This window comes from Bidens hawaiensis, unplaced genomic scaffold (genome assembly GCF_021521415.1).
Source record: "Bidens hawaiensis isolate Kalapana, Puna unplaced genomic scaffold, B.hawaiensis_p1.1 tig00001236_1, whole genome shotgun sequence".
In the NCBI taxonomy this organism is placed as follows: Eukaryota; Viridiplantae; Streptophyta; class Magnoliopsida; order Asterales; family Asteraceae; genus Bidens; species Bidens hawaiensis.
This window is the reverse complement of record NW_027491070.1, coordinates 4,381,083-4,395,994: the sequence shown is the minus strand read 5'-3', so window position 1 is coordinate 4,395,994 and position 14,912 is coordinate 4,381,083. Positions and strand designations below refer to the sequence as shown.

At 34.1% G+C, this 14,912-nt stretch overlaps 2 protein-coding genes across 2 annotated transcripts; both read left to right on the top strand.

The window, feature by feature from the left end:
- Nucleotides 1-6,320: 6,320 nt before the first annotated feature.
- On the top strand, nt 6,321-7,814 carry LOC143568090 (pectinesterase/pectinesterase inhibitor PPE8B-like). Its single transcript, XM_077054331.1, has 2 exons — nt 6,321-6,468; nt 6,553-7,814. The coding sequence occupies exon 2, from the start codon at nt 6,597-6,599 to the stop codon at nt 7,812-7,814; it is 1,218 nt and encodes a 405-aa protein (XP_076910446.1). The 5' UTR covers nt 6,321-6,468; nt 6,553-6,596.
- A 3,969-nt stretch (nt 7,815-11,783) lies between these two features.
- Nucleotides 11,784-13,440, top strand: LOC143566882 (putative pectinesterase/pectinesterase inhibitor 12). The gene is made up of 2 exons (XM_077053455.1): nt 11,784-12,624; nt 12,698-13,440. The coding sequence occupies exons 1-2, from the start codon at nt 11,784-11,786 to the stop codon at nt 13,390-13,392; spliced, it is 1,536 nt and encodes a 511-aa protein (XP_076909570.1). The 3' UTR covers nt 13,393-13,440.
- Nucleotides 13,441-14,912: the final 1,472 nt, after the last annotated feature.

The window sequence follows — 14,912 nt, the reverse complement described above, 5'->3', positions numbered from 1 at the left end:
AAAATATAATTTTTTACACTATCGACGAAAAGTTGAGGGGTAGCGGAGGTTACCCCTGCTAAAGAGCTAGGTCCGCCCCTGTTCATAACTAACTGTATGAATGACCGATTGTTAAAAGAACAATATAGTGAAGTAATAATAAACGGGCCAAAATAAAATGGCCTAATAAACAAGTCAAATAAAGACATTTAAAATGAAGTGCGTCACGATACAATGAACTAACATTAATAAGGTCAAATACAAAAAAACTTAAAACAAAATGGGTACAAGACCAGGGGCTGAAACATACATTCATACAAAGAATGTAAATTTTCATTACAACATAACAAATTATAATCTAACAGGCACACAATTCACAAATCTCGTCCAATAGTTTTTGTATCAATAATCCAAGGATGTCAAATTGCCTTTGGTACAAAGCATGTAGCCTACATAAAAGAACACCACCATTTCCTTCACCTCAAAATGCTTCTTCCATAACTCAATCATTTGTTCATGAATGACTTTCATACTCAATCTGCAAGGAAAGAATAATATGCACAACAGTTAAGAGTTGTAAACAAGTTGAACTAAGCCGAGTCAGATTGGGCTCGGGCTTGAACTCAAAGTTAAACGAGCCGCTTAGCCTATGTGGGGCTCTGCATGTTTATTTATGTAACATCTCGGATTTTTCGTTTACGTTTAAACCGACCGGGAATAATTTAGATTTTCATTATTAAACAAAAATAATATATTTAAGTTTCTAATGTTCAATTTATACCCCTCGTACTTTATATAATGTCTAAACCCTATTTAAAACATAAAAAGTTCAATAATGGACCAAATATCAAACTATAGGGACTAAAAATGCAAAAAATGAAACTTTTCCCATTGTGGCCCGGGGCGCTGCGCGACGGGACCACCCTAGGTGGCCGCGCAGCGCGACGGGGTACCTGCACAGATCATTTAAGCTTTAGTTCGTTTAAGGTATAAAATCATTTATTTTAAGCATGTTAGAGTGAATTAAGGTCCAAGTAAACATCATACAACTAAAATACCATTCCTAATTCGTTTTCCATTGTCCAAGATCAGATCTTTGTGAATAAATCGAAGATTCTTTCCTTAAATCGTATATACTTGCTTAAACGGGCCAAAAAGCCCATATTTGGTTCGTTTTAGCTATTCTTATATAAACAAGACATAACCATCTGCTGTAAACCTTAATCAAACCCTAAAGAACATACTCCAGCCGTCCTACTTTCTGCCCAGCTCGTAAACCCGTCGGTTTTTACATATTCGTTAAAGACACAAGCCTTGACGGTTGACTTTGCTTACTTTAGGACCTTTGACACATCGTTTATCCTTGTTTTTTCACTTTCCGGGTAAGTTGTAAACTGTAGAATTTTTCATACACATTCCCTAGCCAATAGCCTTCAATCAATTTAGGTGATTGAAGGGTGTTGACTGGTCAATTGATTCAAAACCCGATAAAGGGTAAAACAGTCAACAAGTTTGACTATACGTTTTCTCATGCTTCTGGTCGGATTCAACGTTCGGTCCAGAATACTTTTATTTTCAAAACATAATTTTAAGGCTACTGCCCAAAATCCGACTTCCGAATCGGAGTTCGGATTCTGGTCAGTACCCGCTCATTTAAACATTAAAATCAACATAACTAGAGTTCTACTCATCTGTTTGGACTGATTCCAGCGGCATTAAGTTCGTTTTTATTTATAGTCTCATATCACAGAGTTTTAGGTTCTGATTTGTTATCTCGTTTGACGTGTATTGGACGACTCGCTTAAATCATTAGTTCGTTGTCGAATTTATTAATCACTTGCCTTCCGTCTAAGGTGAGTTTTATCATTCCCCTATTTTACTCGATTTTCATAAACGTTTTGGGCACATATGCGTATATAATACTATATATACATATCTATATATACATACATATCAAAATAGCAAACGTGTAATTGTGTGTGATTAATCAAATCTACTTGTTATGTGCTTATGTGTTATTGTATTGATTCGCTTGACATATCCCCTTGGAGAGGGTTCTCATTCTCATTGAACACCACCCGATTCGCTTGGCAACGGTCTTATTCTCATTATTTGCTCATGGTTGATTTACCGGCGCCCGATTCGCTTGGAAATGGTTTAATCGACAACTTATTTGCTTATGGTTTGATTTCATTACCGCATTTATTACGTTTTGCTTATTTATTATATTAACATTATTTTTTATGTCAAAACTTGGTGGTAAACTCACTCAACATGTTTGTTGACAAAACTCCATTTTCTACGCATATACAGGTTGCCTGAGTTGAAGAATGGACACTTAGAAAGACCATAGGGTTATATTGAAGACAAACTTAAATTTAATTGATTTTATTTATTTATTTGAATTGTTTTGTTGTATTTGATTATTGTGTGTACATTTGAATTAAAATAATTAATTAGATATTGTCACATTTTATATATGATAATATCTTCGAGCTGTTAGCAATCGGATCACGCCCCGACATTTCCGCCTTAGGTTGTGGTGTGACAATTTAATAAGCTTGAGCTCGGATTGTGAATAAGCACGAGCCAAACTCATTAAGTTTATTTATTTTTATATTTTTTATTTTATACATACTGATATACAAAAGACAAAAAAGTTATATTTTTTAGTATTGCAAAATTTATAAACTAGATAACCCTGGCTCTGGCTCGGCTAAGTCACAAAACCTAGTTGGCTCGGCATGGCTTGTTTACTAGCAGGGTTTTTATTTAGAGCAAGCTTCAAGCGATTCACGAGCTTTTTAACAACCCTAAAAAACAGTGAACAAGTCAATGATTAAATTAAATAATTACCTTATCCAACAGCAGTGAATGGGTCAGTGATCAAATGAAATAATTACCAAAATTGCGGTTTTTGGGCCCGACAATGCAAGCATCGTCTGTAATAGCGGTTCCAACAGATGCTCAGCATAGACGTTGTAACACATAAGAATATTGTCGAACATACAACATCAGTGCCAATAATGTAGCATCCTAAGATTAACATCATCATTCAAACAGAAAGCACAATAAAATTCTATAGTTGACAATTACTAGGTTTAATGAATAGAAATTGGAATTCATCAATAGACGAATTCTTTTATTCTTTCGTGTAATTTAAGAATGCTTACCGCTCTGGATTTCATCAATTTTTGGAGTAGAATTGATTGAACGAACAATTCTCTAGGCCAAGATCGAAGAATTAGATTTTGAAGTAGAATACCCCTATCTCTAGGCTACTCTAGGTTTCACACAACAAGCTAGCTACATGTTTCACTAGAAAAGCAAAGAAAACTGAACGAATGATGAAGAGGTAATCAGGGAAGTTAGGGATTTAATTAGATTTGGATCAAAACTACATAGTTTTTAGTTTTGATAGTTTTGTATCTAACTTAAATATATAACAACCGTATATTCACTAATCCCATATATATATATATACACACACACACACACATACACACACATACTAGTTTGAGGCCCGTGTATTACACATGTAATTGATAAAAATTTTAAATTTTAACCATTAAATGAAATACAGTTAATAAAATGATCATATATTGTTAATACAATTATAATTTACATTAAATTACAGAAATTATATAATTAAGATTACACAAATATGTTACAAATAAGTAAGAATCGTTTAATGTTAATAAATGAATCTGTCATGATTTACATTTAATAAATAATATTGAATTCATATATTGAAATGGCTTAAAAGACAAGGACCATATATTAAAATTGGTTGCATATATGGTATATATGGTCATATATTAAAATGTGAGGATGACGATGAGATTGACAAGTAGCAAAAGTGATAGTATTTTGTTAGAGTAGATAGATTCTTCATGTTTATACAAAATGTTTGGAGAAAATTAAGAAAATACACATTTTTTTGAGTTCAAATGCATATGAAAAATTATTAAATCCAAATTTGAAACCAATCTTATATAAAAAAACTATGCACTGTTGCTTAAATACAATTTTTAGTTTACCATACAAATCCAAATTCTTCGACAATGATGCACCTTTATTTTCTTTATTTGCAATTACCCATGACTTTAAAATTTTATTCTAACAGACCTACCACTTCAATTTTTATATTTCTTTGTTTTCTTATTTCACCATTAATGTTAATAAATGAATCGGTTATGATTTACTTTTAATAAATAATATTGAATTCATTTATTGAAATGCCTTAAAAGACAAGGACCATATATTAAAATTGGTTAAGAAAAATATGAGGATGGCTATGAGATTGACAAGTGGCAAAAGTGGTCATATTTTATTAGAGTGTGTGTGTGTGTGTGTATGGTAAATTGAGAACTTTGAGAACCATTTTGGATCATTAAAAAAACCTCTAAGAAAATATTTAAAAAATTATAAAACAAAAAAAACCGAAAATTTTAAAAAAGTAAAAAAACCAAAATTCTTATATTTCATTCCGGTTTCATTAAAAAACCGAATTTTTTTTTAATTCGTATTATACCTATACACATATGTATACTTTTATTTAATCTCTAGTTATGTAATATACACATATGTACATTATCATTTACCTTAAATTATACATATGTGTATAGAAAAAAACATGTGTGTATATATTATACATATATGTATAATAAAAAAACCGATTTTTTTTTCTTTTTAATTCGTGTTATACCTATACACATATGTATACTTTCATTTAATCTCTAGTTATCTAATGTACACATATATACATTATCATTTACCTTAAATTATACATATGTGTATAAAAAAAACATGTGTGTACATATATGTATATATTATACATATATGTATATGTATAATTTAGCTAAACCAAGAATTTTTTTTACTTTTTTTTTAGAAACTGGGATGATAAATAAGAACTTTTGTTTTTTATTTTTTTTATTTTTGTGTTTTTTTTTTGTTTTATGATTTTTTTTTAATTTTTGGATTTTTTTATGGTCCAAAATGGTTCTCACAGTTCTGAATTTCCAAAAAGTTCTCACATGATCCTGATCCTACATACATATATATATATATATATGGGAAAGTTAACGTACAAATGAAATTAACGTACTAATCGTGAAAATCAAGTTGAGTAATTATATATACAAGTAGAGTAATTATGTAATTACATCATAATGTAATTACATAATTACTCTATGATAATTACTCTATTTGTATATATAATTACTCTACTTGATTCTCATGATTAGCACGTTAATTTCATTTGTATTTGATCCAAACCCTACACACACACAAACATACAGGTGCATATGTTATGCGGCGTATATGTTGAAATCAAACATATACGTTCACAAAGGCAATGTCTAGCGTGTAGTTTTAATGCTTCCGGCCGGCGAGTATTCAATGTAACGGCCATAACCAATGGTCATATGTTACACCCCGCTAGTTCTTTTTTGTTAGAATATATATAGAAAGATTTATGCCTTCATCGATCTATTGATGAAAATTAATGTATATTTGTTAAACAATTAGATTAATAATAATAATATACATATTTTTAAAGTAAAGAAAAAAAAACTTAGAATCCACAAGTGACTAATAAATAACTCTGGTGAATGTGGCTGCATGGAGAAGAAGTCGTTCACCTTACGGAGTTGGAAAAGTTTTGTCAATGAGTTCATTATAATTTTTTATAAGGAGGGATCGATGCATTTAGGAAAAACGAGTTGATTCTAATAACAAGGAAAATGCATGTGACAAAAGAAAAGAAAAGAAAAAGGAGGGTATGAAGGTACGTTTTGGGTAAAGTAACACGGTGCATGCTTTTTGTTGATAAAGTGATGAGCAAAAGCGGCAGAGCGGTGCACGAAAAGAAGGATGGGGACTGATGCCCAAAGAAACAATGGAGCGAGAACAGAATCTTGAATTATTATTATTATTGTAACACTAGCTAACTTTTGCTCGTTATATATGGATGGATGGATCTTAAAGGCAGCAAAACACTTACAAGGGAAACAAGGCTGGCACGCAATACATAAAGACATATCCCATCCCATGCATTAAATATCTCACCTGTCTCCCAAACCATATTAATTCATTCGTTCATTTAATTTCACCCCCACACAGCTGACTCCATCATATTACACAATTTATAACTAGCTAGCTAGCTTAACGAACAATTCAAAATCATGGCTCCACTTCCACTTACGACCGTCGTCATACTAGTACTAGTATCTACTTGTACTCCTCACGCTTACAGCAGCAACGATGCATATGAATGTTTATCGGTTCCCGGATCTGAGTTTGTGGATTCCGTCGAGTCCACCATTCAAATAGTCCGAGACGTGATCTCCATCGTCTCCAGATTTAGTGGTACTCTCGGTGGGGATTTCAGGGCTTCCAACGCCATTGCTGATTGCCTTGATCTACTCGATCTCTCTGCTGATGAACTCACCTGGACTCTATCAGCTTCCCAGAACCCCACCACTGGTACGTACGCCACCTAGCTAGCTCTTAATTAATTTATTTTCATTAAAAATTAATTTGGTTTAATTTGCTGTATGGCAAATTAAGGGGGGCATTCTAATTATAACAGCACTGGTAACACGGGTGCTGATATGAGGACATGGCTTGGCGGGGCACTGGGTAACCAAGACACTTGCATGGATGGATTTGAGGGCACAAACACTTTCGTAAAGACACTGGTAGGCGGTAGCCTTGGCCAGGTCACCTCCTTAGTGCGTCAAATACTCGGCATGGTGCGCGCGCTCCCTAATTCTAACTCTGGGAGTGGACGGAGGAAGCTGCTAAAAGCTCCTCCTGCTGCTGCTAATTTTCCTGGTTGGCTAAAAGGAAAAGAGCTGAGGAAACTCCTCCAGGCCAAAGCCGATAATATAGCAGCTGATGCTGTGGTGGCGGCAGACGGTAGCGGCGACTTCACGAGGGTGATGGATGCCATCTCTGCAGTCCCAGACCACAGCAGCCGCCGCTATGTGATCTACGTGAAGAAAGGCGTATACCAGGAGTATGTGGAGATCGGTAAAAAGAAAACCAACGTCATGATGATCGGGGATGGCATGGACCTCACCGTTATTTCTGGAAACCGCAACTTCATTGACGGTTGGACCACCTATCGCTCGGCTACATTTGCTGTCAAGGGAGCGGGCTTCATTGCTCGTGATATGAGGTTTGAGAACACCGCAGGCCCAGAGAAGCACCAAGCAGTTGCCTTTCGATCCGACTCGGACCTGTCGGTCGTTTTCCGGTGTGCCATCACGGGGTACCAGGACACTCTGTACGCCCACTCGATGCGCCAGTTCTACCGAGACTGTTTGATCACAGGCACCGTTGATTTCATATTTGGAGATGGGGTGGTGGTGTTCCAGAACTGTCAGATCCTAGCCAGGAAGGGCCTCCCGAACCAGAAGAACACCATTACCGCACAGGGCCGAAAGGAACCAACTCAGCCTTCGGGCTTTTCGATTCAGTTCTCCAACATATCCACGGAATTAATCTCCAACTCCAGTATGACATACCTCGGACGCCCGTGGAAGCTGTATTCTCGAACCATCATCATGCAGTCCTACATCAGTGGCCTCATAAGGCCGGAAGGCTGGCTAGAATGGAACGGTGACTTCGCCCTCGATACTCTTTTCTACGCAGAGTACATGAACTATGGCCCAGGTGCTGGATTAGGAGGCCGCGTCAAGTGGCCGGGTCTTCATGCCTTTAATGTATCTACCCAAGCGAACAACTTCACCGTCGCACAATTCCTCTTAGGAAACTCCTGGTTGCCATCCACCGGTGTCAAGTATACCGCAGGATTGACGCTTTGAGGATTCATTCAGAAAATTTATACTTATTTAGTTATCTTAGTGAGTTACTTCCTTCGATCAAGTATTCGTATAATTCTTGTCGTTGATTATATATATGATTAATTCATGTACGTGCATGTTTGATACTATATATATATATGTTGTTTCTTGATTAATATAATTTATTTATGCAGCAAATCATTAGTAATGAACTAAAACAGAATTCATATTGTCCCCAAGTCTTAAAAGAGAGATGTAAACAAGTACAATCACTTAATGTGGTTTTATTATACTTAACACTTAATGTAAACAAGAAAGTGTAGGACTGCAAAGTTTCTTCATGAAATAATAATTAAGTTTCAATATTTTTATTTTTGTATATGTTTCTCACCCATGCATATATTTTACACCTTAATTATGATAGCATTTAATTCAGATGTTGACGAATGTGCATATTTGTTGTACCCAGCCAGCTAGCCAGTTCAATCAAATCGATGTCTTTAATTAATTGTAATCAAGAAACAGGTCTGGTTAAGTTTCTTTCAAGACCAGCCACATTCAGTTCGTTAGCACGTGCCCACTAAAACACACATTTATATACTCTAATAAAAGTGTATCATTTTTGTCATTTGTCAACCTCCTAGTCCTTCTAACATCTTTTTCAATCAATTTTAATATATAATTCTTATCTTTTAAGTCATTTCAATATATGAATTTAATATTTTTATTAAATAAATATAAATCCTAACTGATTCATTTATTAACATTAATGTTGAAATAAAAAAATAAGGAAATATGAAAATTAAAAAAATAAGGAAATATGAAAATTAAAGTTACAGGTCTGTTCGAATAAAATTTTAAGTCACGGGTAATTGTAAAATAAAGAAAATAAAGATGCATCATTGTCGAATAATTTGGATTTATACGGTAAACTACAAATTGTTTTTAAACTGTGATTCGATCAGCACTTAATAAATTTTTATATAAGATAGGTTTCAAATTTGAATTTAATAATTTTCTTATATGCATTTGAACTCAAGAAAATGTGTATTTTCTTAATAACACGGGTTAAATTTGGCAATTAATTAAATTTGGTGATTAATTTAAATGTGTATTAAAAAAATTAATTTTGGATTTAATATATGTAGATTAATTAAATATTCCAACAACTTCTCATAATATTAACTAATAACATGGGATTGGTATTCAAATTTAAGCATTTCTAATCTAATATTTTCAACTACTGTAAAAAAGAATAACTACATTCACTTTATGTAACTTTAAATCTTCTAATATTCTGTTAACTCACTATTATTTGAATATGACTTTAAGGTTAGTATGTTTTTATTATTTTCCTGGCAATTACATTTCATATGAAATGAAACAAATCATTTTGTGATAGTATTTCTGTTTTATATGATGCTTGATTATACAATTGTTACTTGTAAAATATAAACTTAATTAAAAATTTGTCATACAAAGAATATTAATGCCAACAAATTTATCATAAATTCTAAAGATTCTAAGGATGATTATATCAACAACATTCAGGTAATCTGGTTTTTTGGATAATCATGTTTTTTTGATAAACATAAGCGGATAATCTCAAATGACATCATATTAATTAATTAAAATGTATGGTATTTTATGTGCATGAATATTTTTTTTTGTTAGTTTCATGGATACATTATCAAGAGTTATAAGCAAACCTATATGTTACCTTATCAAGAGTTACAAGCATACATGGATAAAAGATTTTGATTTTTGATAAACAATGTATATCGACCAATACAATCACAAATGTAGTGTACAAGGAAGGTTTTACTTATTTGTAACATATTTATGTAATCTTAATTATGTAATTTTAATGTAAATTGTAATTGTATTAACAATATATGATCATTTTATTGACTGTATTTCACTTAATGATTAAATTTAAAATTTTCATCAATTACCCGTGTAATACGCGGGCCTCAAACTAGTAGATATATATATATATATATATATATATATGCTAAGTATAAAATAAAAATCCACTTGAGTTCTGAAAACTCTAGAAACTCATTATCAACCACACGTTTTTAATTAATGTTTAAATCTTGTTGTTCACAATTAAAGTGAATAAAAAATGTAAATATAAATATAACTTTTTCTCTCTCCTAAAAACATATATAAAAATTAGTAAAAAAATGTTAAAAAATAGCAAAACAATTTTTTTTTTATGTTTCGATATTTTGTATTAAATGTTACAACATATATTACATGTAACACAAAAAAAACGATATATATATATATATATATATATGGTATGGATATTTTTAAAACCTTATTGAATTGAAGAAACCCTGAAAACTCAATCTGATCCATTCATTTAATTAATTCATTAGCATTCAATGGTTGAGATTGCATTATCATAAAACAATAATTTATTCTAATATTTAACTATTATAGAAGTACTACAAGGGTAAAATTGGAAGGCAAAATATTATCTCTTTTCTGGCTCACGTACTTTTGTATTTACTTTTTTAAAATGAAATTTGAATTTTAAAATTCTTTTCAATAAATTAATAGTAACTTTGTTGACTTGAATATATATATTTTATTAAATTTACATTTCCATTTTAAATATGATATAAGAAAATATCTAACTAACATATTAAAGGTTGTATTTTTCTATAACATTTTCAGTAAACAAATTGATTGTTTAATTTGCTTTTTAAAGTTTAAGATTTCGTAATCAACTTTTATAACATTTGTCTCGTAATCAACTTCTATTATTTTGTAATCAACTTTTATAATAGTAATTTCAAAATTTTGTAATCAACTTACGTGAAAAAAAATAATCATAAAAGTTAACTTATTTTATTATTATTATTATTATTATTATTATTATTATTTTATAATGCTTATATATTTAGAAAATAATTTAATATGTAAATATGTTAAAAAATATGTACCTTTTTGTTAAAAATTGTAAAGATGAAACTTATTAAAAAAATATATGTATTCTTAATTCAAAACTTTGTAAGGGCGAACCTTAAATATTTTTACGTGCTTAAAAAAATTGTTAAATTAATATAAATATGTCAAAAGGGCTACTTTGAGAATTATCTTTCTAAAAAGAGCTATTTTAGGAATTTCCCTATACGTAGAAACATGTGAGCCTTTTATTAAGTTTCTTGGGTTTTCTTAGCTCAAAAGAGTTTTCAAATTATACTTAACCCCTCTCTCTCTCTCTATATATATATATGCAAGAAACAGAGCAAGTGGACTTAATTTGTTATTCACCATAAGAGATTCATGTATAGAGATTTGCTTGCATGTGAATGGGTTGAGGAAGCCCTTTACATTAAAAAAAAGAAAAATGTGAAAGTTACATAAATAGAGATTTGGTTGCATGTGAATGGGAAAATGACACATTTTGCCATAACGACATGGAAATTGGAATCCCCCACCCACCGTGACCGTGAGTATGGCGGTTTAATAATTCATTTGCTAATTTCTAAAGAAAAAGAAAAATAAATGAAACTAAGACAAGTTGAATGAAATAGATTTGTATGCGTTGATGCTTGTCGGTGTGTGGTTTCATTTTGGGTCAAAGTTTAATGTGGCATTGGATGTAGGGCAGGGCACAGGAAAGCAAGGCGTATGTGTTGTGGAGATATTATATTGACTTTTAACGCGGTTTTGGCGCCCCACCCACGTGATATGATATTCCTGTCCAAACTCAGATTTATTGTACGTCTTGAAGATGACAAGATACTTCCAACTTAGATAGATATATAATTTCCTTAAGAGACGGTACCCGTGAATTAGAAAGATAAAAGATGGAGGAATTTGCTTGATGATTGAAGGCAGGACATGTGACATTTTTGTCCTAAGTCACGGCTCTTGTATCCATGCATGCTTTTGTTTTTTTGCATTCCTAGCTAGGATATATGATGTTAAATTCAGATTTTGTAAATCCATCCATATGCACAAACAATTAACATGTCTAATTTCTCCAAACAAATACCAATAATACTAATGCTAATACTCATGCCAACAAATCGGGCTCTCCCTTCCACATCTCTAGCAATTTGCAAGTCTACGCCATACCCGGATGCTTGCTTAAAGATCTCAGTCTCCATAGATATCAACAATAACAATATTATTGATAATATCCTCCTCCAATCTCTCAAGGTTGCTATATCAGAAGCATTAAAAGTATTAAGTTTGTTGGACGGCGATGATATTCATATTAGTATCACCGAGAAGCAGAAGGGAACCATCCAAGACTGCAATGAACTCCACCAGATAACTGTTGCCTCGTTGAACAAGTCCCTCGCTCGGCTCACCAACCCCAAAACGTTAAACTTGGCGGATGTGAGAGCTTTCCTGTCAGCAGCTGTCACCAACAAGAATACTTGCTTAGAAGGCCTACAGTCTGCATCTGGCCCTCAAAAACCACTTCTAGTCGCCAGCATCATCGCTTCTTACAAGCATGTTAGCAACTGTCTTTCTCTTCTCTCGGCTATCCACAACGACAAGCTCAAGATCTTCCACAACCAAGATGATTATGATTATAACAACTACGACGCAAACACACTGACTGTGGCCAGCGATGGGAGCGGTAACTTCACCACCATCACCGACGCCATAAATTTTACTCCAAACAACAGCGTTGACAGGGTCATCATCTACATCAAAGAGGGGTTGTATGAAGAAAATGTAGACATCCCTAGCTACAAAACCAACATGGTTCTTCTCGGAGACGGAAGTGATACTACTATAATCACAGGAAACAGAAGTGTGGCTGATGGTTGGACTACTTTCAGATCTGCCACTGTTGGTAATTTAATTAAGCTCACTCATTACGAATAAGTAAAGCACGTTTTTGAAATAATGATCGAATGGATCAACAGCTGTGTCAGGTGAAGGATTCTTGGCACGCGACATCGGGTTTCACAACCTAGCAGGAGCAGAGAAGCACCAGGCAGTAGCCCTTCGTGTGAATGCAGACCTAGCAGCAGTGTACAGATGCACCATAAGCAGTTACCAGGACACGTTGTACGTCCACTCCTTCAGGCAATTTTACAGAGAATGCGACATTTATGGGACCATAGACTACGTGTTTGGCAATGCAGCGGCAGTGTTCCAGGGATGCAACCTCATATCCAGAATGCCCATGCTTGGTCAGTTCACTGTCATCTCCGCACAGTCAAGGGACTCTCCTGACCAACAAACAGGGATTTCCTTTCAGAATTGTTCCATTCTGGCTACAGAGGACCTTCGTAACTCAACAACTACGGTCAAAAGCTATCTTGGGAGGCCATGGAGGCCCTACTCTCGCACCGTCATCATTGAGTCCTACATCGATGACTTAATTGACCCCGAGGGCTGGATCCATTGGTCCGAAGAAGACGAACAAGGTTGGGACACCTTATACTATGGCGAGTATGCCAACGTTGGTCCTGGTTCCAATCTAGACGGTCGAGTCACATGGCCAGGTTATCACATTATGGACTATTATGAAGCTTATAATTTCTCAGTGTCAGAATTCATCACCGGCCAAGAGTGGCTAGACTCCACATCCTTTCCTTACGATGATGGGGTTTAGAGAGAAATATCTCATGATGAAGATCATGTGGTTTTTCACACTCCAATAGATCGAGTGATCCATTTCCTGTACTAAGTTAAATCCGATGTAAAACAAACATCAAAACATAAAGAAAGACTTCTTCTTTCACCATCACTTACAAAATAAGAGCTTTCTCCTTGAATAAATTATTAAAACACAAGATATTTTTGCATTTTGTACAAGGTAATGTTAAACTTTAAACAAGTGAATCAAGAACACCAAAATGAGGATTAATTTGAACAACACACGGTCAACTCTTTGCTTATTATGAAGAAATTAATGACACACAAATAAACCTAACTTCTAGGGTTTATAAGCTACATATTCAAACTCAAACTAGGAATTTAAATAATAAACTCAATTATCAAAACTCTAACAAATAAATATAAACGAACTTAAACTTCAAGTAATTCAAATTACACCTTAGACTTTATTAATCTCCTCCAACCACCCCTATAGAGATTACCGTACTACCCTTGTACTTTACCGTACTAATCATTCGAGTCCTTCAAGTTGGTATTGTATCATTTTTAACACTCCCTTTCAATATCAACCGTCGTCTACCATGACACACATGAAGAACCTCCCACTCCAAACATCCCGTGATTCAACGTAACAAGTCACGTCTTCCGGCCTCAACTCAAGTGTTAAATTCCAACACTCCCTCTAGATTCTTACTTGTTCCTCCAAGGTCGAGAGCCAGCAACACTTGTATCTCTTTACACCTGATTTTTTGGACTCGTCACACGCTTTCACATGAAGTTACGTCTCGATCGGTTACTCCTTAATTCACAAAGGATCTACGACCTATGACAGATTTAACTCACCTCCAAACAGCCTTATCACATGCCTTGATCATCTTCGGTGATCTACAATGCGAAAGCGAAAACGAAACCATCGAGCCCGATGTCTTCTATTTTTGAAAGCCCCAAAACCATAACTATGTGGCCATTTTTAGCCACCGATTCCAGCTCGTGACTCATCCCTCCCTGTTGTCAACAACCTGAGCTGCTGCTGATCACCTATACTTTACGATTTGGTCCCGAAACTAGACCCTGAACATCCGATGTTGTTGTCCCGTTTATACAGCGCAATAACACTACCACTTGGGACTATTGGGTCATCGTTTCACCCCACTAAACTACCCCGACACACGGAGATTTAACCATCCCAACACACGGTAATGACACACCATCATTGCCCGACATACGGAGAATCATCCTGACACACATCATCATTGAAACCTTTAACTTGATGAACATCAAAACTAAGTTGACACAACCTAGATGTGACCCGAAAGACTAGATCCAACTGATTGAAACCTGGACACACCTTCTACCGGACCTTGGTTCCTACGATCGGCTTCTTGGTCTCCTAAGCCTATTTGATCGAATCTTCTATTGCGATCACCGCGATTAAAAAAAACTGGACACCTTTCCTTCGAGCGAAAACTTACCATGTTCGGAAACTGGACATACCTTCCTTCAATCGGTTTCTAT

Coding starts and splice junctions, on each gene's coding strand:
- LOC143568090 (XM_077054331.1), top strand. CDS start 6,597: ATGAGGACATGGCTTGGCGGGGCACTGGGTAACCAAGACACTTGCATG.
- LOC143566882 (XM_077053455.1), top strand. CDS start 11,784: ATGTCTAATTTCTCCAAACAAATACCAATAATACTAATGCTAATACTC. Junction 12,625..12,697: donor TTTCAGATCTGCCACTGTTG/GTAATTTAATTA, acceptor ATGGATCAACAG/CTGTGTCAGGTGAAGGATTC.